The sequence below is a fragment of the Aquarana catesbeiana genome, linkage group LG06 (genome assembly GCF_042186555.1).
Source record: "Aquarana catesbeiana isolate 2022-GZ linkage group LG06, ASM4218655v1, whole genome shotgun sequence".
Classification (NCBI taxonomy): Eukaryota; Metazoa; Chordata; class Amphibia; order Anura; family Ranidae; genus Aquarana; species Aquarana catesbeiana.
The window spans coordinates 415,781,098-415,805,325 of NC_133329.1; the positions used below are offsets into that span (position 1 = coordinate 415,781,098).

A 24,228-nucleotide genomic window follows, 5' to 3' on the forward strand; every position below is an offset into this window, starting at 1 on the left:
TCACCATCGTGGACATGTACTATTCCCCAACCTGCGTGGATATATCTTAGGGACCCTTCAGCTAGCCGAAAGGGTATTTCACTCTTTTATAATATTCTCCAGCAAAAAATCATATTCTCTAAGTCTACTCCTCTGCTCAAATGGGAATCAGAACTAGGAAACACATACACAGCCGACCAATGGGCTAAAGCATGCAATTCCACCTACAAAGTTACTAGCTGCTCCACTCTGTGGGAACTATCCATCAAAATCTTACAACGTTGGTACTTGACCCACAATAGAGTGTCAAAATTTTATAAAAATCTAGATGATAAATGCTGGAGACAATGCGGGAAAAAAGGGGGATATGCTCCATACATTCTGGAACTGCCCCAAATTGACACTCTTTTGGGAATCAACTTTCCAATTACCATCTGACGTTTCCCAAATGGCAATAACTCCGCAACCCAGGCTAGCACTTCTATGTCTAGAATTGGACCAATACCCGAAACAACTGAGACATACCATTTCTCACATACTATCCTCAGCTAGACTGAGCATCACCAGAAAGTGGAAAAACCCCACACCACCCACTCTAGGGGAAGTTGTGCAGACCACCCATTTACATTTCATATATGAGCAGACACTGGCACTTAAAAATAGAAATAGGGAACACATCTCCCAAATGTGGCACCCATGGTTGGCATGGTTCAATAACAACTCTTTGATATCCCTACCACTGTCCTGACCTACACAAATCTAGGAAGAGATGTCAAGGTGCAGACTTACCTCTTCAAATATATCTTTGATGTTTAAACACATTAGTGTCCTCGTACTCGTACTATGTTTTCTCATATGATTTATTAAACAATACGATTGATTGGATTGTATCTAAGGATGGGAGGGCTGGCTTGAATCCTGGACACAGTCTTGAACCCGTAAGGGGTGCCTAGGATGGGAGCCAGCTCCTCCCTTCACTACTGTATTGAAACAAGGTAATACATATACCGTTAGGAATGCTCATTATAATTTCTGTATGATTACCTTTCTATAACTCGCACATGGCGTTGTTCTACCGCCTTACGACAATCAAATGTTTTCTTACTCCTTTGTTTTTGCTTTATCCTTGTATGCATATATTAAATGTAAAAAACCAATAAAAATCTATTGATTAAAAAAAAAAATAAACATTGGCAGGATACATAAAAAAAAAACATTGGCAGGATAAATAAAAAAAAAAAAAAAACATTGGCAGCCAAGATACATAAAAAAAAACACTGGCAGCCAAGATACATAAAAAAAACACTGGCAGCCAAGATACATAAAAAAAATAAATAAAAAAAAAAAAAATAATAAAAACATTGGCAGGCGAGATACATAAAAAACAAACATTGGCAGGCAAGATACATAAAAAAATAAAAAAACACCATTGGCACGCAAGATACAAAAAAAAAAAAAACACACATTGGCAGGCTGGCATAGTGTCACTTACCTTTCTAGCAGTCCAGGGTCTTTTCACAACATCATGCAGAGGCCAGAGCTCCTCCACCTTCATGGTCCTCCTGACCTCTTCATTTCCTCCCAAGCTGAACAGAAGGATGACCGGACGGCTGCGGAGACGGCCGTGGAGCCGACCGTGGTGAGCGGCGCCGGCGCAAGGAGCAGCCCAGCTTTTTCGAGAGTGGGGACCCGGGACTCTGCCAGAAAGAAATTCGGCTGTCTCCATGGAGTCAGCCGCGGAGCCGGCAGCAGAGTGACGCAGCAGCGGATGAGAGTGGGGAGAAGTGACATGCGGCCCCTGGCCCACCGGGCACATGCCCAGTGTGCCTTATGGCCAATCCGGGCCTGGCTCCCTGTATTCATCAATAAAAACTAGTTATGAGAGACAGGATGTAGCACCCTCCTAGGTTAGGTAAATTTAGCTATTTCGTTCCTCTGTAATTAGTGGAGCTGCTTGTAATTGCTCTGGTCTGCTCTGAGTTTCACAGGCTGTGGGTTTGACTGCTTCCCCCTGACTTTCACATGGTTCTGGAAAGTAGTTGGCTGGAAGATTTAGATTTACAGTGTGAACAGTGACGGCTGGTGTTTTTTTTGAGGGGGGGTGGTAAACAAAGCCATCAGGCACAGTCGGCACCCACCCCTCCGCCCGGGTCATTCAAGTAGGTTGGGGCCTGCACTTACCCCATCTCACAAGCAGCGCTTCAGGCGGCAGGTGACGGTGGGCGGCGGCTTCGCTCTGGGCGGTGCATTCTTCCTGGGAAGCCAAAGCGGCTTCCCCTGCTTTTCCTCCCTCCTCCTCCTGGTGGCCAATCTGATCAAATTTCCTTTTGGCCAATCAGGTGACGGGCCTCAAAACCCACTTCCTGATTGGCCAGGAGGAGAATCAAAGTGACAATAGCGAATATTCATTTGCTATCACACAACTGGGTAGGCTTCGAGCACAGTCCTCTGCGACCCGAGCCCACACTATTTTGAAGCCTATTAGAGCTTCTGGCTCTAATCACGCGCTTCAAAAAAAATCCTCCATTGGAATCCATGCATCCGACGCCCTGCATGTAGATCAGGGGGCCGGACGCATGAATAGGTGAGGCGGTGCCCGCGCGCCCCCTATTGACGGGCCGCCACTGAGTGAATATTTATGTGGTCCAGCTAATCCCTGGGGGAAGATGCCCAGTTGGTGGCTGGGAGGGAGAATAAATAAATAGTTTGAGGCCTAGAGCAGAGGGAGTTCTTGTCTAGCAGGAGAAGATGCTAGCCTTAAGGGATGATGCCCTTCTGGGCAGTCTAGCTGTTCCCTTCATCTGGTCATCGAGGTCCCAGCTGCGTTAGCTAAGGGGCCTATTCTGCTGAACATGCTGGAGCTGATCGAGGGGTATCTTTTGGGGATCTGGTCTGAAGAGTGCACAGGAGACATATCTGGCAGATATTGAAAGGAGATATCCAAATATCCAAGAACATTTGTGAGTACAGACCGGTGTGTAAGATCCAATGACTGTGTGCTGCCGCTATCCCTCTAACCAGTGTCAGTCTGTGCCAAGGTCATGCTTTATGGTGTCCTTTGCTGCTGCAAGGACTGTACTAGGAAGTTTGAGGAAGAGACAGATGTCCTCAAGTTATTACTTTATCCTACAGGGGTCTCCTACAGCTACATTGCACCTTTCCAAGTTCAAGTTTATTGAAACATCAAAAAAATGATACCACTAGACTGTTTAATGAGCCAGAAGAATGACAGAGACCATGTGCTTGGCTGCTAGTACAGTAACTAAGGAAAGAACCTTGGGACCAAAGCAGCGGGCCTTTAAGGGGAGTGAGAGCTACATGTGGGGGTTTGTCCGGGATTTCCCTGTGAGTGTATGCTGCCGTTGCTACTGGCAACTGATGAAAGCGTTGAAGCTGGGAAAGCTTTGTGGACTTTTTAATGCATATATTTACAAGAGAAAGCTATTGCAGCCATCTTCTATCAGGAAAAGTACCTACTTTATAGTAAAAGTGGCTGCCAGTCACATGTGCATTTTCGAGTGGATGAGAAAGGTTTAAATGGTGGTGCAGGATAAGTGGTGCCAGTGAATCCCGAGGAGCAGGGCATTTAAGATGTGTGTTCTGGGTAAGAAATACACCCAACATGTGGAGGAGAGCAACAAAATGGCGGCTCATACGTGCTTGTTTTAATATGTATCAAGAAGTCAAGGGATGGCAGGACAGATAGACCGGAGGGCCGAATCACCAGAGCTGATGATGGATACAGGCGTAAAACTTGGGCATAAGAGCGGTGTTGTCCTAGTCATGATCAAGAATACAGAGTGTTTGTCCCTTGTTTGCGGGAAGTGCCGGGAGCCAACAGCTGTGGTGAAGGTATGGATGTGTTGTGGCCACTGCAAGGAACTACTGTTAGAACAGGTTCTGAATATGCTGGAGCTGATAAAGGGATTTCTTTTAGGGATCTGGTCTGAAGAGTCCATAGGAGACATGCCTGGCAGATATTGGATGGAGGCATCCAAATATCCAAGAACATCTGTGAATACAGACCTATGTGTAAGACCCCAATGACTGTGTGGTGCCGCTATCCCTTGTAAAGTGGCGACCCCGGGGTCACTGTGTGTAGTAGCAATTTATGCCTGATTTCTGCAGAGGCAGGCATGCTGATTGCACACCTGTGGGCTGGGTTCATATTCTTCCCAGGGTTAGAGCTCAGATATTAGAGACAGCTCCACCTAGCCAGACAGGAGGTCTCCACCCTAAGACACAAGGTCTGTGTATGAGAGTCAGATGGGCTACCAACTTCTCTAAGAGACAGAGGCTGCAGGTGGCAGTCTGAGCATACATGTCTGCAGGAGGCAATAGAGTCCGCGACAGTGCAGCCTGAAGCTGAACCCAAGCAAGCTAGGAGAGAGCTTGACTGAAGGGTACTTTTGTTGGTCTGAGGTGCAGACCTAAGGCCTAGGTGTGAGGCCTGAAGCAGCCATCTGGCAAGTGAGCAAGCCACAAGGCTGAATTAGCATGTGACAGTAATGGTGGAACCCCCTGCGAGGGAAATTGCTGTTTTTGTGAACTTTCTATTCCTTTAAAAAAAGTGGGCTGCCTTACCCTAAAAATGAGGTATAGACTGGCACGATTTCTTGGAAACGCATGCACCACAAGAGTTTAATCATCCCGGATCTTTACACCCTCTGGAATCGGTGTCAGCCTGGGCTTAAAGGTGGACATTCCTTATGGTGTCCATGTGTAGACCGGTTCATCATTTTCTGCTGCAAGGACTGTGCTAGCAAGTTTGAGGTGTCCTCAAGCTTCTAGTTTGTCCCCACAGCTACCCTGCACCTATCCAAGTTCAAGTTTAATAAAACATCAACAAAATGATGCATCTAGACTGTTTAATGAGCTAGAAGAGTGACTGTGCGCCTGGCTGCTAGTACAGTAACTCGGGAAAGAACCTTGGGACCAAATCAGTGGGCCCTTCAGGGGGTGAGCGCTACAGGGAAATGAGAGGAAATCTCTCTAATGGAGCCCCAAATTGAAATTACAATCACACAGGAGTTCTAATCCTTCCCCCTCTCCATCCAACATTAGAAAAAAAAAGTTTTTGGCTCAACACTTTGTGTAATTTCTTTTTGCAGGAATTCTCTGTAAAAGTGAAATCTGCAATTTTCATGCAAAATCAAATACGCCAAAATCAGTAATTCCTCCCCAATGAAAGCACCTTGGCAATCAGCGCCAGATGGCAGATCGGCCTCAGACATCTTATCCTCTCCCCCTTCCCCACTCCCACTATTGTGATCTAAAAGACAATCATTACTTTGAACATCCAATAAATGATCTCTTACATTTATCCTCGGCATGGGCGGCCTGTGATCCCTGAAAATAGAAAATATACCTCTAAGAGTCATTTCTAGAAATTCAGTTCATTATAGCAATTCTTATTTCCACAACAACAACTGTCATTTCCAGACAACCAATGAGAGCTTAGAATAGAACATTGTTACTGCAAATAACACACCCATTATAGGTTAGTGAACCAAGTCTATTATTTGAAGAGGACTTCCCATGGGAAATTGAAGGCCCCCTTCTCTGCCAAGCCCCCCCAACACAAAAAGCTCTAAAAAAGCCATCTGTAAACAAACCATTCTCCTCCAAAAAGACAAACAGGATGTTTACAGACGACTTTCCAAAACCATTTGTGTTGCTGGGCAAGAGCCTGTCAAAAAACCAAAGCCTTTCAATTACCATGGAGGGTCCACTTTAAAGACCTGGTTCCCAACCTTTAGCACTTTGGTACTTGTGTGGCCCCTGGACCTCAGCAGTCTGTAGGGGGAGTATTGGTTTATAAATGGACTGTAATTACAGTGATCTCTAGCAATCTATTATAACGTGTCCCGATTCCTTGTCCATGTCCTACAGCAGGTCTCCATTCTCCAACCTCACCTGTAGCCAGAGGCTTAGCTTGAAGCTTGTAGACCCTGATGCAAAAGTTGACCTGGGCCCCCCCCCCCACTACTTCCAACGTGCGTGCAGATACACCCACCGCACGCTAAGATACTTAAAGTGGTTTAAGAGTTTTGAGTTACCAGAGTTCCTCTTTACAGCAGAGGACAGGGATCACCGCTGGAGAATCAGAGGACAGGGATCACCGCTGGAGAATCAGAGGACAGGGATCACCGCTGGAGAATCAGAGGACAGGGATCACCTCTGGAGAAGCAGAGGACAGGGATCACCTCTGGAGAAGCAGAGGAAAGGGATCACCGCTGGAGAAGCAGAGGACAGGGATCACCGCTGGAGAATCGGAGAACAGGGATCACCTCTGGAGAAGCAGAGAACAGGGATCACCGCTGGAGAAGCAGAGGACAGGGATCACCGCTGGAGAAGCAGAGGACAGGGATCACCGCTGGAGAAGCAGAGGACAGGGATCACCGCTGGAGAAGCAGAGGACAGGGATCACCGCTGGAGAAGCAGAGGACAGGGATCACCGCTGGAGAAGCAGAGGACAGGGATCACCGCTGGAGAAGCAGAGGACAGGGATCACCGCTGGAGAAGCAGAGGACAGGGATCACCGCTGGAGAAGCAGAGGACAGGGATCACCGCTGGAGAATCAGAGGACAGGGATCACCGCTGGAGAAGCAGAGGACAGGGATCACCGCTGGAGAATCAGAGGACAGGGATCACCGCTGGAGAATCAGAGGACAGGGATCACCGCTGGAGAAGCAGAGGACAGGGATCACCGCTGGAGAATCGGAGGACAGGGATCACCGCTGGAGAAGCAGAGGACAGGGATCACCGCTGGAGAATCAGAGGACAGGGATCACCGCTGGAGAAGCAGAGGACAGGGACCCCTGGAGAAGCAGAGGACAGGGATTACCCCTGGAGAAGCAGAGGACAGGGACCCCTGGCAGGTCACTTAGCAGAGCTCCTTTCCCATCCCAGCACTGTATACAGCTGCCCCCCCCACACACACACTAAACAGGGCTGGGATCACATTCCCTTATACGCAGTCTGTCAGTCCTCACAGGGTGTATCTGGCTTTTATGTCGCCCTTCTGACCTGTGAAATTCTCTGGTCGGAATGGCGGTGTAGTTGCATTAGGCAGATACTCCCTGTGCAGATCGTGGCTGACTGGCTGTGTTGTAAAGGAATGTGATTTCAGCCCTGCGGAGGAGGAACAGTATAGAGTGCTGTAATGGGAAAGGAGCTCAGCAGCGGGCATAGCATGCAGGGTGGAGGGGGTGGTCAGGGGGCTTTGGGGGGGTGCAACGTAGATCTGGGAGGGCAAAGCCATGTGACACAAAGCCTGCAAAGAGCCTGCAGTCCTTCAGGGGCCCCCCGAGGAGGTGTTAAGGGATTTGTTTTAGCAATTTCTGAAGGTTTTTCTGTCAGTGTTGGCAGCTAGGTCACCTCCCAGAGGTGTGTGTCTTTTCCCCAGTTGTCAGGGAAAGGGGGTAAGCAGACATCTCCGGGTGGGGGGGTACAGAGAATCTCAGTTGGTGACTAGGAGACATCGAGCGGTGTCATACCTCACCAGTGACATTGATCCCACCGTGGCTACAGGACGGCACTCTCCTCCTCTTACCTCACTGAGCACGCTTACCATTCCATGTTGCCAGCACAGACACTTCCCCATCCTGGGCTGTTCTCACCTTGTGCTCCTCTCAATTCAGGAAATGGCTCACAGCTTCTCCCCAGCCAATGAGAACAGAGGGGTGTAGACTGTGAAAGGCAAAGTAGAAGCCCAGTACTGGAGCGTGACTGTGGGGCCCTTGGGCAGATCAGAGCTGGATTTTGTGGAGGATATGATAATATGACAGGGAGGCTGCAGGGGCCCCCTGGAGCTAGGGGCAGGTCTGTGATTGTGACCCCTGCATCCCCTTATGCTACGCCCAAGCTGGTTGTTAAGGAGCAGGCCAGCAAGCCGGCTGCTGTGCCCTTAACAATGGATGACTCATCAGCTGCCAGCGGGGTTCCCTGCTGACAGCTGAATGTAAACGATACAATAGCCAGCATTATAAATTGAGAAAAAAAACTGTTTGGGGTCCCCCCAAATCCATACCAGGCCCTTTCAGGTCTGGTATTAAGGACAACCCCTCGTCAAAAATAAAAACAGAGTGGGGTTCCCTTCCACATCCATAACAGACCCTTTTTGGAGAGGTGCCCCCTACCACACAAAGCACCCCCTCATGTTGAGGGCATGTGGCCTGGTATGGTTCAGAAGGAGGACTGCATGCCCGGATAAGGGTCTGGTCTGATATGGATATGGATAGTATGGATTTTGGGGCGGACCCTCATGCCAAAAAAACACAACGGTGTGGTGTCCTCCCGCGTATATACCAAACCCTTAGGTCTGGTATGGATGTTAAGGGGAACCCCATGCTGTTTTTTTTTTTTGGCATGGGGTTTGCCTTAAAATCTGCACCAGACCTGAAAGAGCCCTGTATAGATTGGGTGGGGTGTGGGGGGGCACGCTGTTTTTTTCTCAATTTTTTTGGCAGCAATTGTTTTATCTACATTCAGCTGTCAATGGGGAACTCCGCTGACAGCTGATGAGTCATTTATTGTTATGGACGCCTGTGGGCCACCGGCTAAGAAATAAAAACACTGGAAACTGGTGCTTAGCAGTGTTTAGGAGCTTCTAAAACGCTTCTAGTCTACAATAGTGTGCATGGAAACATAGGATAACACTATTTGCTTCTTGGGGCAGAAAAATAAAATGCTCAAAGGAGCTGCTAGGAGCTTAAAAATAAGCTAGTGTGCATGGAGCCCAATGTGTATGCACACCCAACAATGATCTTCTCTTATTTCCTCCCCTTTGCTCTGTTAAATATCCCATTGGAAGTGTTTTGTTGTATCTGATCAATAGTCCCTGTTGATCCTCCCAGAAGTCTTCTAAACCATAAGCAGAAGATATTTTGATGATCGCTCTTCTTTCTCCCAAAATGAAGCGTTGCATTTACAATCCAACCGGCTATATTCAGAGTTTATATTTCATGGAGTTCCTTTTTAATGGAGTGGGGGGGGGGGGGGGGCTTCCACTGATTTTGGGGGGATCAATACTGACTGAACAGGTTTATCTATCTGATCAATCATTCCCCCTCCAAGAGCGGGCGGTGACAGTTTTTTGCAGACACACAAATGGGAATATTGGTGGAAAGTGTTGGAATTGGGTGATTGTGGCCCTGTGTATAGGGGCCCCTTCAGATTATTGCAGATTTCATGGAAAATGTGTTTTATGATAATTTTACATAAAATTCCATAACCCCAATATGGAGCTCGTCTCTGGTGGATTTACTCACAGTGGCCGATCCCGGTGTGTCCTCCGGAGTGTCCGGACTCTCAGTATTCGGCAGTGAGACTTTCAGATGTACTTCTTCCCCATTGGGAAGTTTCAGCAGATGGCTCCCTTTCTGGAGGACTCGATCCCGGGCTGGAAGACAAGGAGAACCATGATAAGGATTTTCTATGAGAATGTCACATGACCACCTACAGTGCCTTGAAAAAGTATTCATACCCCTTGACATTCCCCATACGTCATGTTACAACCAAAAATGTAAATGTATTTTATTGGGATTTTATGTGATGGACCAACACAAAGTGGAACATAATTGTGAAGTGGAAGGAAAATGATAAATGATACAAATAAATATGTGAAAAGTGTGGGGGGGGGGCATTTGTATGGCGCCCCCCGGAGTCAATACTTTGTAGAACCCCCTTTCTCTACAAGTCTTTTTGGGGATGTCTCTACCAGCTTTGCACATCTAGAGAGGACATTTCTGCCCATTCTTCTTTGTAAAATATCTCAAGCTCTGTCAGATTGGATGGAGAGCATCTGTGAACAGCAATTTTCAAGTCTTGCCACAGATTCTCAATGTGATTTAGGTCTGGACTGTGACTGGGCCATTCTAACACATGAATATGCTTTGATGTAAACCATTCCATTGTAGCTCTGGCTGGATGTTTCGGGTCGTTGTCCTGCTGGAAGGTGAACCTCCGCCCAGTCTCAAGTCTTTTGTAGACTCTAACAGGTTTTCTTCTAAGATTGTCCTGTATTTGTCTCCATCCATCTTCCCATCAACTCTGACCAGCTTCCCTGTCCCTGTTGAGGAAAAGCATCCCCATCACATGATGCTGCCACCACCAAGTTTCACGGTGGGGATGGTGTGATGTGCGGTGTTAGTTTTCCGCTTTTAGGCCAAGAAGTTGAATTTTGGTCTCATGTGACCAGATCACCTTCTTCCACATGTTTGCTGTGTCCTCCACATGGCTTCTCACAAACTACAAACAGGACTTCTTATGACTTTCTTTCACCAATGTCTTTCTTCTTGTCACTCTTCCATAAAGGGCAGATTTGTGGAGAACACGACTAATAGTTGTCCTGTGGACAGATTCTCCCACCTGAGCTGTGGATCTCTGCAGCTCCTCCAGAGTTACCATGGACCTCTTGGCTCTTCTCTGATGAATGCTCTCCTTGCCCGGCTGGTCAGTTTAGGTGGACGGCCATGTCTTGGTAGGTTTGCAGTTGTGCCATACTCTTTCCATTTTCCGATGATGGATTGAACAGAGCTCCACAACTTTATCCCTGACCTGTCTGGTGTGTTCCTTGGCCTTCATGATGCTGTTTGTTCACTAAGGTTTTCTAACAAACCTCTGAGGGCTTCATAGAACAGCTGTATATATGCTGAGATTAAATTACACACAGGTGGACTCTGTTTACTAATTAGGTGACTTCTGAAGGCAATTGATTCCTCTAGATTTTAGTGTTGATGGATGACGTTTTTATCATGAAATGCATTGAGGCCGCACGCTCACCTGCACTGACATCACTTCCGGTACGCTTGGTTCCGATTTCCGATGTGTTGGAACGCACGCCGCAATTTGGAGGAACGGGTATATTTACAGGGAGGGTGGGACTTTTTGGACAATTTGGAGGAACGACGTTGTTCCTGTTCTACTGGCTCTACATGTTGGTGCTGACTTATTAGCACCTTAAAATGTAAGTGCGCATTTTATCAAAAATTGATACCTGTTTTAATAAACATATTGCGCTATGATATATACTTTGCTTTTGCCGAGCCTTTATATCTTTCAAGCATAAGGAGACATCCAAGGATTGAGCTTAAGTAAAGGATAACCCCCCTCTGACCCACATCGCTTCCCAAAGGATCTGATTATTACGAGGCTCATTACACTTAGGTATCTGGTGAGTGGGGATTTCTCCCACACAAGTGATGGTGGAGCACGGATAATCAATACCTGTCACTACACAGACTTTCTTTTTTGATGTTTGTATTTCCTTTGAGGACTTTCTCATTCTTTTGTTTCACTATATTGATTTTTTGTGGGTTATTTATTATGCACTAAAATGATTGTTTATTTTTAATTTAGTTTTGAGTTAGCGCTAAGCTTTTTGTATATGTTTAAACTGTTTAGAAGATGTTTCACTCACTGAAAAGGGGCGGCTCTACTCACATTGTATTGCACTGTAATATATATCATTTTCAGCTCCATCACTTGTTATTCCAATCTACATGAAAAATCAAAATGTTATATTTATCACCGAAACAGGAAGTGATTGGAAATCAAAATGTTATATTTATCACCGAAAGAGGAAGTGATTGGAAATCAAAATGTTACATTTATCACCGGAAAAAGGAAGTGATTGGAAATCAAAATGTTACATTTATCACTGGAACAGGAAGTGATTGGAAAGCAAAATGTTACATTTATCAAGAAAGGGGATGAAGTCACGTGACCCCTGATGAAGTCACGTGACCCATGACGCCACGCGTAGGGATGGAACAGGCACCTTCCACTGTCAGAAGTGTACGAGCTTGCTGCTGTTCGGTTACTTGTGCAATCTGCTATTCATTGTGTGAGTACAAATTTTTACTGTTAATAAAGCTACTTGGTTTTACAAACTACTACACTATATGGCATCCCTTTCCTCTTTTGGCCACCCTGCCCCCTGAGGATCTAAAGTATACAGAGATCCAGTCCGGGACCCAGGACCAACCCGCATAGGAGTGGCTGTGAGCGGTGTTGATTTATGCTGTAACTTCAGTATAATGAGGTAAGGGGCCATTACCCACTAGTGTAGGATCGCTGCATGAAGAGGACTGAATATCCCTCTCTGATCTATACACTCCACATCCCCCACTTATTCAAGTGATTGGTCTATGAAGGATATTTTGCTGTTTTGCACTATTGCACTGTTTGGCACCTTAGGACTGATGAGTCATTGAAGATTGCTTTGTTGCACAAGCCACGTTTTCTGGACTGTTTATATGTTTTTATGCCGTATTTGAGCACTGATTACTTGCACTGGACACTTTAAATTATTTAATACGCCTGGAGAACTCTCCGGACGTACAGTATAACATTGTACCTTTTTGTTTTCTATTTCACTGTTTTGCAAATTGGGTGTATCAATTTTTTTTTTTTCTGTCACCCATATCTCATGCATCACCTGATGAGGTTCACTGCATGCTTTTTAACGTTTACGTTGATTTAATTGCATTCCTATATAAGTTTGGATATTTATATGTACTCTTCTCTGAGATTAGTTATAGTTTCTACCAACTGTGATTTCACATTACTTTATATTATTGCACTCACTAAGAGTACACTTCACGCCCATGCTCTGGGCTAGCCGTTTACACATTTAGATGTTCAGCACTATAGTACGCTTCGCACTAATTTATTTACTAACTTGGATTAGCGCAGCACCACACCCACTTGCCAGTTTAAAATATAAAAGATGGTTGTGACGGACTCCGGACACCCTGTTGGGTATCTTTGCCAAGAAGCTGCTTCCCAAGACCTGCAAGTCTGGCTATAGTTACCCCAATAACTAGGCAATACCAGTTTTGGAGTAAACCAGAATAATAACTGTTTATTTGAACAAGAATACAGGCTTTTATACACTTAAGAAGGACATTCCCCCCTCCTGATCAGATTATCATAACAATACAAACTGCACACAGGAATATAATTACAACAACAGACATACTATAAACATGAAGTTAATTAGCTACCTGGGTGACTCTGAGGTCTGACCTTCCAGGTCAGACTTGTCGTCTCCTAGCTCACAAACTACAATACACATTGTCATAAGTATAAACAGAACACCTTCACACAATAGCAGGAGACCATCAGTAGCAGACTATCCGTCTCCTACAGAGGACAGAGGCCAATGTGATCGACTCCTTCAATTAACATGTATAGTTCAGAATCAAATAAACCAGGAACAGTCTTTGTATATTTCCTGGGAGATATTGTGGATAAATATTACTATTCCATTAAGTAGCTGTCCATCATTTTTTCGGTCACCCTGTGCCCCTAAGAGACACAGGGTCACTTAGACACAGGAGGTGCATGGAGAGCTAAAAAAAAGGGTTACCCAACCTCTCCAAGGGATTCTGGGTTCCACCAGCCCCCCGCCAAAAGTGACTCCCGTTACAATGATGATACGTCAAGTAAATAACCAACATGTCAAGATTTTAAATTTTGTAGGCTTGTGGAATAGCGTCAAACTTTGATACTTACAAATCTCTACGCTTTAAAAGCTTTTACAGATTATCAGTTTAGAGTTACAGAGGAGGTCTAGCAGTAGATGTTCGTGGCGATCCCTCACATGTCTGGTGTGATGTCATGGCTTACATATGTGGGATCTACATGCGTTTCCCAATTACGCTTCAGTACGGGAGAATAGGGCACTTAAAATTAAAAAAAAAAATCTATTTCGGAATTTTTTGGGCAACATGCGGCACGTGATTTTGTTTGCGCAGTTGCAGTGCGATTTGTAGCACATCAATCGGGGCAATATTGCACAGCGTTAAGGGTGCCATGAAGGAATAATGGCATCGCAAACGCGTCCTGCGTTTTGATCGCAATTCTGGAATCGTGGGCAGAATCGTGGCAATTCCACCCGTGATTCAAATGGCCTATGTGTGGACGGAGCCTTAAATGTAAATGAAGGGGGGGGGATCCCTGACATTATTGACCAAAATATGGACATTATCATATTTGGTCAATGATGTTCCCCAGGAGAGTCAGCCCCTTTGTGTACATTTGAGCGTAACGCAGCTGTCAATCCTTGGAGGTGGAGTTATGGGATCAGACTTGTGCTGGAGGTCATCAGGTTTTTTCCTTTTGCCAGGTCATTGGGCAATATGATTGATATGGATCTGTAGATTATCACTTTCACACAAACCAATCAATATACACTAAGGCCCCTTTCACACTGGGACGGTTTGCAGGCGTTATTGCGCTAAAAAATAGCGCCTGCAAACCGACCTAAAACTGCAACTACTGTTTCTCCAGTGTGAAAACCCGAGGGCTTTCACACTGAAGCGGTGCGCTGGCAGGAGAGAGAAAAAAACTCCTGTAAACAGCATCTTTGGAGCGGTGAAGGAGCGGTGTATTCACCGCTCCTTCACCGCTCCTGCCCACTGAAATCAATGGGGTAGCACGGCTATACCGCCGGCATTGCTCCGCTGTAGCGGCGCTTTGCGGGCGGTTTTATCCCTTTTTCGGTCGCCAGCGGGGGTTAAGAAAAAAAGAAAGCGTGAAAAAAATGATAAAAATGTAATTTGGGTACAGTGTTGCATTGACCGCACAATCATCAGTTAAAGGGTTTAACCAAAAAAAAATAGATCCTGCTCCTTTAAAGCATGTTATTTGACTCAGGGCTTGTCCTGTGTCATTTGGCCCCCTGTAACACCTAAAAAACCTGTCTGATCCTTCCAGTTTCTCCCCACCCCTCTGTAAACTGACCACGGTGTATCATGGCTGCTGAGACCAGACACCGTGGTCAGTTTACGTGCCTCTGTCATCAGCAGCTCTGCTATCTGCTCTCCTCTCTGCTCCTGTGTCCTCCTCCCCCCTCCTGCTGCTCTCATAACACTAACCTGTATACACTATCAGCACTGCCTCCTATTGCAGTCTCCCCCCTCTGTGAATGATTTATAAATAGAAATGCTGTAAATACCTCATTTAAGAGCTGAGATTGCGATCACATGACCAGCCAGCTCTCTCCTCCCCTCCTCCTCCCCTCCAGACTGACATCAGCAGAGGAATCTCAGCCCCACCCCCTGCATCTCTCAGAGAAGAAAAGGAAAAAGCTGGCCGGTCATGTGATCCCAATCTCGGCAGTGAAATTAGGTATTTGCAGCATTTATAATTATAAGTCACACACAGAGGGGGACACTACAATAGGAGGCAGTGCTGATGGTGTATACAGGTTAGAGTGGCTTAACAACCACTTTAACCACCTCAATACTGGGCACTTTCACCCCCTTCCTGCCCAAGCCATTTTTCAGTTTTCAGCGCTGTAGCATTTTGAATGACAATTGCGCGGTCATGTTACACTGCACCCTAATGAAATTTTTATAATTTTTTCCCCACAAATAGAGCTTTCTTTTGGTGGTATTTGATCACCTCTGTGGTTTTTATTTATATATGTATATTGATTGGTTTGCGCAAAAGTTATAGTGTCTACAAAATAGGGGATAGATTTATAGCATTTGTATTTATTTATTTATTTTTTACTAGTAATGGTGGCGATCTGCGATTTTTATTGTGACTGCGATATTGCAGCGGACATATCGGACACTTTTGACACATTTTTGGGACCATTCACATTTATACAGCGATCCGTGCTATAAAAATGCATTGATTACTGTGTAAATGTGACTGGCAGGGAAGGGGTTAACACTAGGGGGGCGATCGAGGGATTAATGTATGACCTAGGGAGGTGATTCTAACTGTGGGGGGAGGGGACTGACTGGGGGAGGTGACCGATCGGTGTCCCTATGTACAAGGGACACACCATCGGTCTCCTCTCCTCTCTGACAGGACGTGGATCTGTGTTTACATGCACAGATGCACAGTCCTGCTCTGTTACGCGGCAATCGCGGGTGCTCGGCAGACATCGCGGCCGCCGGGCATGAGCACCGGGTCCTGAGCGACGCAGCGGGCACGCGCGCGCCGCAGGTGCCGCGCGCGCGCCCCCTAGTGGCTCGGGAGGGCGATCACGTCATATGACGTCCGCCCAGAACAAGAGAAGCCTCGTCCCGCCGTCATATGACGGTGGGCGGTGGCTTAGTGGTTAAAGTAACGCAGTGCTGAATAGCAAAAAATGGCCTGGTCATGATGGGGGTAAAACCTTCCGGAGGTCAAGTGAATAAAGGGGTTGTCAATAAATGTCTGTTCTTATTTTCTGTTTACAATTTTTCTGTGAATGACTAGGGGTACTATGGAGGGGGCTGGTATCTGGGGACCCCTTTATTGCTAAAGGGGGCTTCCGTGTTTCAATACGCTGATTAGAACCCCTGCCAGTTATTATTGCTGTCTGCACCATCAGGGAGAGTCTCTATTTCTCTTGTTTATTGTTATTATTGAAAGTGAAAGTAAAAGAAAATCACAAATTTTGTTTTTTCCCCAGAAAAGTAATAATCCTGAACGTATCATCACAAGATCCACAAACCAACAAGCCAAAATAAATACCGACATATGTTATCCCTTAATTCTACACTCAGACAATTTGTCCCGGACCGCCCTTTGTTCACATTCAAAAGGGCGACGTCAATCAGAGATAAACTCATCACCAGTCAATATAAAGGGGAAGTTCACACAGATCCATGTAAATATAAAAGGTACATACAGGTGCGGTACCTGTAATTATTACAAATACATGTACACTGAAAGGAAACCCATTCTCCCTAATGGCCAAATATTTCGTCCGAGACATTTTGCCAACTGTAAGACCCCTTTGGGGTTATTTATTTGCTACGCTGCGATTGCGGCTGTTTTTATATTGGCAAGACCAAATTGGAATTTTGGAAAGGTCCTCACAGGCACATAAGAAGTATGCAAACTAGTAACCCTGAACTGCCCCTGGGCCGACACACCAAAATAGTACATGGAGGTCATTTTCCTAAAATCAAGTTCCTCATAGTAGACCTTATCCAGGCCAGCTCCAGAGGAGGGGATTGGAATAAGACCCTCCTCCAAATGGGGGGGGGGGGGGGCTTGTCAATCTCAATAAATCTGACTAGTTAGCAGAACTTAATAGACTTGTCTATGAAGCTGAAACATATGACAAATTGGGAGGTATACTCCTATTTTTGGTTAAAAATGCCCAAGATGAAGGCAATGTTACTAAAAAGGAAGCCAGATACCTAGTGCCCGACGCCCAGCGGGTGCCAGTTATTTACCAACTACCTAAGATCCACAAGAACCCTTCCAAACCACCTGGCAGACCCATTGCGAGGGGGGGTGGACTCTTTGTTCGCTAGAATTGGTGAATATTTGGACCGGTTCTTACAGCCTTTGGCACAGAAGTGTCCAGCTTATTTTATTGATAGCAGGAATCTTATGGAACTATTACAGCGGGTAGAGGTCAATAAAGGTTATTTGTTGCCTAGTATTGATGTCAATTCTTTGTACACCAATATCCAACAGCAACATGCCATCAAAGCTGTTGTGTGGGCCTTGAACAGCACCAAAATTAAAAACGAACAAAAGGATTTCCTGGTTCATGCCTTAGATTTGGCCATGAGCCACAACTTCTTTTGGCATGACAAGCACTATTTTAGGCAAAAGAAAAGGGGTAGCCATGGGGGCTAAATATGCCCCTTAAGTGGCTAATTTATTAATGAGCCACTGGGAGAAAGATGCCATCTTTAGTGGAAATATACCCCAGCTTAAGTTTTAGAAGCGTTACATTGATGACATCATTATTATTTGGGCAGGATCTAAGGAGTCTTCTTTACATTTTTTTGGCAAAAAATTGGTGAGAACAGATATGGAATTTCCTTCTCAGCAACGTTTGACAACCAAAGTATCAACTTTCTGGACTACAATCACCAACTGGCCACTAAAACTTATTTTAAGGAAGTGGACAGAAATGGTTATATCCCCCTGGGGACCCCAGATGGCTCAGCACAATCCCCAAAAGTCAATTCATGAGAGTTAAGCGCAATTGCGCTAGAATGGAGGATTTTGATAAACAGGCTAAAGTTCTATTTGAAAGATTTGTAGAAAAAGGCTAAACCCCACAAGAGCTGAATAAAACTTTGTCAATAGTAAGAAGTATGAATAGAGACGATCTGTTTAAAAAGAAGGAGGCCATTGAGAAAGACTTTGGAGTCTCTTTCATGACAGGCTTTACCCGTCAACATAAACAAGTAGAAAAAATTATTCGTAAATATTGGCATTTATTAAAAGAGAACGATCTTGCTAAAACCTTACCTAGTAGATCACAGTTTAATTATACCAAACCCCCTACTTTACGTTTAAAACTTGCACCTAATGTCGTTGACTCCCCCAAAAAAACTTGTACCTTGGGTTTCTTTATTTGTGGGAGATGTGTAATATGCAAAATGTCCAAACACAGGGTGAGGAAGACCACAGACTTTATAGCCAACTCCTCTGGTGAGTCCTTTAAAAAATTAACAAGTTCATTACGTGTGGCACCACCCACGTCACGTATCTTTTGTCCTGTCCATGTGGACTACAGTACGTGGGTAGGACCACCAGAGCATTGGGAGTCAGATTACGTAAACATGTAAATAGGGTAAAAAAAGGGATTCAAGCACCACAGCTTGTCCAATCATTTTAGACTATTTCACAGAAGGGACCCGAGTGGTTTGACTTTTTGTGGCATAGACAAAATTTAAATACATTGGAGAGGAGGCAACCTTAAGAGAGCCATCTCTCGCAATGGGACCCAGTGAATCCATCGGCTTAGAACGATGAACCCTTTGGGGTTGAACATCAAATTGGCTCTAAACTGTTTTTTGTCTAATTGGTAGTATTTTATTATTTTTATTAACACACGTGTTCTTTTTTTCTGATTTTTTCTGACATTTTTATTTCATTTTTATTTTTATTTTATATTTATCTTTTTAATTTATTTTTATTTTACATTTTATTTTTATTTTACATTTTTTTCATCTTTATTTAATTTTTCTATTTTTATTTATACTTTTTTTTGTTTGTTTATCCTTATTTTTGTTGTTGTACGCTTTTTATATTTATTGTTGCAGTTATGTTAATTCATTGAGCTAATTTCTTAACATTTTCTTAACATTTTTTAAATGCTATTAGTGTTATTGTTATATTGTGTTAAGCCAGAATTGACGTCAAGTCCTTGGAAGTATTATAGGAATTTTATCCAACCAGTAATATGGCGGATTTGTCTCCCCTGTGGTTCTTGCTCTGTCCACAGGGCCGACATTTTTACCCCACCAACAAAATGGCCGCAATGCCAATTTGATTGGTCCTTTTAGGGGGAGGTGTTTCTCCTCCTGTATTTAAAGACGGCTCAGTTAACCAGAAATGAGGTCCTTGATGACGCTCTGTGGGAGGGTGAAACGCGTAGACGTAATTTCTACTTCACTTCGGGTATCGTGGAACGCACGCCATGAACGGCGTTTTTGTATTCACAGCACCATGTTTATGCCTGATTTTATCTCGCTTCTTGTAAGTATCCATTTCCATGCGCAATAAATTATTTTTTTAGCGGTACTTCACTATTAGTCCATTCCTTTTCATTCTGGGTACCTGTTTTTCTGGCTGAGCATCTTTACAAGGAAGTTTTGTCAATGATCTGATGCCAAACCTGCCATTCCTGGCCATCACTATTAAGCCTGAAGTGACCCCTAGACTGAAAAGCTGGGGGTCCATTTGATCTGGTGAGTGGAGACACAGGAGGGGGTGTTGTGGTACACCTTGAAAATTCTGGAACACTTTGCACTATTTGGATTGGAGCACATCAGTCACTTTATATAGACTTTTATGTTTATTATAGTATATATAGGCAACACACATACCAGAAATATTAGATACTACTTACCTCCCTCCTCCTTGTAGTGTATGAGGATCCCCTCCAGTCCTCAGTACTTACCTCCCTCCTCCTTGTAATATATGAGGATCTCTCTCCAGTCCTCAGTACTTACCTCCCTCCTCCTTGTAGTGTATGAGGATCTCCTCCAGTCCTCAGTACTTACCTCCCTCCTCCTTGTAGTGTATGAGGATCCCCTCCAGTCCTCAGTACTTACCTCCCTCCTCCTTGTAGTGTATGAGGATCCCCTCCAGTCCTCAGTACTTACCTCCCTCCTCCTTGTAGTGTATGAGGATCCCCTCCAGTCCTCAGTACTTACCTCCCTCCTCCTTGTAGTGTATGAGGATCCCCCTCCAGTCCTCAGTACTTACCTCCCTCCTCCTTGTAGTGTATGAGGATCACCCTCCAGTCCTCAGTACTTACCTCCCTCCTCCTTGTAGTGTATGAGGATCACCCTCCAGTCCTCAGTACTTACCTCCCCCCTCCTTGTAGTGTATGAGGATCACCCTCCAGTCCTCAGTACTTACCTCCCCCCTCCTTGTAGTGTATGAGGATCCCCTCCAGTCCTCAGTACTTACCTCCCTCCTCCTTGTAGTGTATGAGGATCACCCTCCAGTCCTCAGTACTTACCTCCCTCCTCCTTGTAGTGTATGAGGATCCCCTCCAGTCCTCAGTACTTACCTCCCTCCTCCTTGTAGTGTATGAGGATCCCCTCCAATCCTCAGTACTTACCTCCCTCCTCCTTGTAATGTATGAGGATCCCCTCCAGTCCTCAGTACTTACCTCCCTCCTCCTTGTAGTGTATGAGGATCCCCCTCCAGTCCTCAGTACTTACCTCCCTCCTCCTCGTAGTGTATGAGGATCCCCTCCAGTCCTCAGTACTTACCTCCCTCCTCCTTGTAGTGTATGAGGATCCCCTCCAGTCCTCAGTACTTACCTCCCTCCTCCTTGTAATGTATGAGGATCCCCTCCAGTCCTCAGTATTTACCTCCCTCCTCCTTGTAGTGTATGAGGACCCCCCTCCAGTCCTCAGTACTTACCTCCCTCCTCCTTGTAGTGTATGAGGATCCTCCTCAAGTCCCCAGTACTTACCTCCCTCCTCCTTGTAATGTATGAGGATCCCCTCCAGTCCTCAGTACTTACCTCCCTCCTCCTTGTAGTGTATGAGGATCCCCTCCAGTCCTCAGTACTTACCTCCCTCCTCCTTGTATTGTATGAGGATCCCCTCCAGTCCTCAGTACTTACCTCCCCCCTCCTTGTAGTGTATGAGGATCCCCTCCAGTCCTCAGTACTTACCTCCCCCTCTTAGTAGTGTATGAGGATCCCCTCCAGTCCCCAGTACTTACCTCCCTCCTCCTTGTAGTGTATGAGGATCCTCTCCAGTCCTCAGTACTTACCTCCCTCCTCCTTGTAGTGTATGAGGATCTCCTCCAGTCCTCAGTACTTACCTCCCTCCTCCTTGTAGTGTATGAGGATCTCCTCCAGTCCTCAGTACTTACCTCCCTCCTCCTTGTAGTGTATAAGGGATCCCCTTCAGTCCTCAGTACTTACCTCCCTCCTCCTTGTAGTGTATGAGAATCCCCTCCAGTCCTCAGTACTTACCTCCTTCCTCCTTGTAGTGTATGAGGATCCCCTCCAGTCCTCAGTACTTACCTCCCTCCTCCTTGTAGTGTATGAGGATCCCCCTCCAGTCCTCAGTACTTACCTCCCTCCTCCTTGTAGTGTATGAGGATCCCCTCCAGTCCTCAGTACTTACCTCCCTCCTCCTTGTAGTGTATGAGGATCCCCTCCAGTCCTCAGTACTTACCTGTCTTCTCTTTCTAATGTATAATATTAAACCCCCCCCCCCTCCAGGACATACCTTCCTCCTCCTTGAAGTGTATGAGGATGTATCCCCGGGTGCAGTCAATGTCTCGGATCTCACATTCTCCTCCATTAGATTTGCTTCTCTTCTGGAAATACAGCAGAAGTTTATTTTTTAATTTTATCAGTTTCTGGGGGTCGCCACCCCACTGGAGGGAGATGGGGTGCGGGTACTGGGGGTCCGCCATTCCTCTGGTTGTGACGATTTCTATAGTGAGACGTTTGTTGTGTGATTCGGGTGTGGAGCAGGGAGAGGCTCTTTACTTTCTGTTTCATTTTTTGCTCTGAGATCTCTCCTCCTATTCAAGGAAAGTCCCTCCGCATAGCTCTCCGCACACACAAATCTCGGCACACAGACCTCAGGGCTGGACTGGGATTAAAAACCAGCCCTGGAAATAATTTCATACCAGCCCAACAGCATAACGTCATTATTTCTTGTTCATAAAAGGGAAAACCATACATTTTAAAGCGTATTATATATAGATAAGTCAGATATGAAGGCACATAGGGCTAGGGATAGATAGATATATTAAACAGCAAATTTCAGTTAAAAGTAGTAAAAGTGAAGCAATCATCAAGGGGGACACCTGGGACTCTGGGAATGTGGGGGGGGGGGGGGACTCTGGTGACCAGAGACCACCTTCCGCAGAAAATACACTAAGGTAGGGGGGGGGGGGGTACTGATATAAGGGGAAAACCTTTATATCAGTGCCCCCTTACATTATTGTATTCACTCCCCCCTTACATCAGTGACCCCCCCTCAGACTGGCCTGGCGGCACTGTCACTGACCTCCTCTCAGGTGCACCGTGCAGGGATCAGTTAGACAACTCCAGGTTGGTGGCTCTGGTTTTCCTATAGTCTCCTCTCCACAGTCCACACATGTCTGATTTTTCCCATGACACCCATCCCGGCGGCACTCCCACTCTTGACTCCTCTCCAGACTCCCCCAGAGACTGCAGACATGATATAAGACAAGAGATGATCAGAGGCTGTGGGCATATTACAGGAGATGGTCAGAGGCTGCGGGCATAGTACAGGAGATGGTCAGAGGCTGTGGGCATATTACAGGAGATGGTCAGAGGCTGCGGGCATAGTACAGGAGATGGTCAGAGGCTGTGGGCATATTACAGGAGATGGTCAGAGGCTGTGGGCATATTACAGGAGATGGTCAGAGGCTGCAGGCATAGTACAAGAGATGGTCAGAGGCTGCGGGCATATTACAGGAGATGGTCAGAGGCTGTGGGCATATTACAGGAGATGGTCAGAGACTGCGGACATGATACAAGAGATCAATGCAGCCTCACTGTGCCCATCAATGCAACCTCTGTGCCAGTCCATGCAGCCTCACTGTGCCCATCATTGCCGCCTCACTGTTCCCATCATTGCAGCCTCACCGTGCCCATCATTGCCGCCTCACCGTGCCCATCATTGCAGCCTCACCATGCCCTCATTGCAGCCTTACTGTGCCCTCATTGCAGCCTCACCATACCCTCATTGCAGCCTTACTGTGCCCTCATTGCAGCCTCACCATGCCCTCATTGCAGCCTTACTGTGCCCTCATTGCAGCCTCACCGTGCCCTCATTGCAGCCTCACCATGCCCTCATTGCAGCCTTACTGTGCCCTCATTGCAGCCTCACCGTGCCCTCATTGCAGCCTCACCATGCCCTCATTGCAGCCTCACCATGCCCTCATTGGATCCTTACTGTGCCCTCATTGCAGCCTTACTGTGCCCTCATTGCAGCCTTACCATACCCTCATTGCAGCCTTACTGTGCCCTCATTGCAGCCTCACCGTGCCCTCATTGCAGCCTCACCATGCCCTCATTGCAGCCTCACCATGCCCTCATTGGATCCTTACTGTGCCCTCATTGCAGCCTTACTGTGCCCTCATTGCAGCCTTACCATACCCTCATTGCAGCCTCACCGTGCCCTTATTGCAGCCTTACCATACCCTCATTGCAGCCTTACTGTGCCCTCATTGCAGCCTCACCGTGCCCATCATTGCCGCCTCACCGTGCCCATCATTGCCACCTCACCGTGCCCATCATTGCCGCCTCACCGCACCCATCATTGCCGCCTCACTGTGCCCTCATTGCCGCCTTACTGTGCCCTCATTGCAGCCTCACTGTGCCCTCACTGCAGCCTTACTGTGCACTCATTGCAGCCTCACCATACCCTCATTGCAGCCTTACTGTGCCCTCATTGCAGCCTCACCATGCCCTCATTGCAGCCTTACTGTGCCCTTATTGCAGCCTTATCGTGCCCTCATTGCAGTCTCACCATGCCCTCATTGCAGCCTCACCATGCCCTCATTGCAGCCTTACTGTGCCCTCATGGTGAGATCCACTGACTACTGATCCTATTTGTGCATCCATCGACATCTCTGAGTCGAAGACGACTCAGAGACTTTTGGTGATTGGGGAGATGGTCTGTCCAAGGATGGTGGGTGGGTGGATTGCCGGCTCACCATGCCCTCATTGCAGCCCTACTGTGCCCTCATTGCAGCCTTACTATGCCTTCATTGCAGCCTTACTGTACCCTCATTGCAGCCTCACCATGCCCT

At 46.2% G+C, this 24,228-nt stretch overlaps 1 protein-coding gene across 2 annotated transcripts in view; it reads right to left on the reverse strand.

The window, feature by feature from the left end:
- The window catches only part of LOC141147322 (protein mono-ADP-ribosyltransferase PARP14-like), a 63,925-nt gene extending 41,946 nt beyond the window's left edge, over positions 1 to 21,979 (reverse strand). The window contains exons 1-3 of one of the 2 annotated variants that reach the window (XM_073634542.1): positions 21,663 to 21,979; positions 9,252 to 9,382; positions 5,298 to 5,328 (exon numbers count right to left, since the gene is read on the reverse strand). In XM_073634542.1, the coding sequence (XP_073490643.1) occupies positions 5,298 to 5,328; positions 9,252 to 9,382; positions 21,663 to 21,852 (352 nt within the window). In that variant the 5' untranslated portion in view covers positions 21,853 to 21,979. Of the gene's footprint in view, positions 1 to 1,023; positions 1,115 to 5,297; positions 5,329 to 9,251; positions 9,383 to 21,662 lie in introns of those variants that run through there. The other variant, XM_073634543.1, reaches the window with a different exon arrangement.
- Positions 21,980 to 24,228: the final 2,249 nt, after the last annotated feature.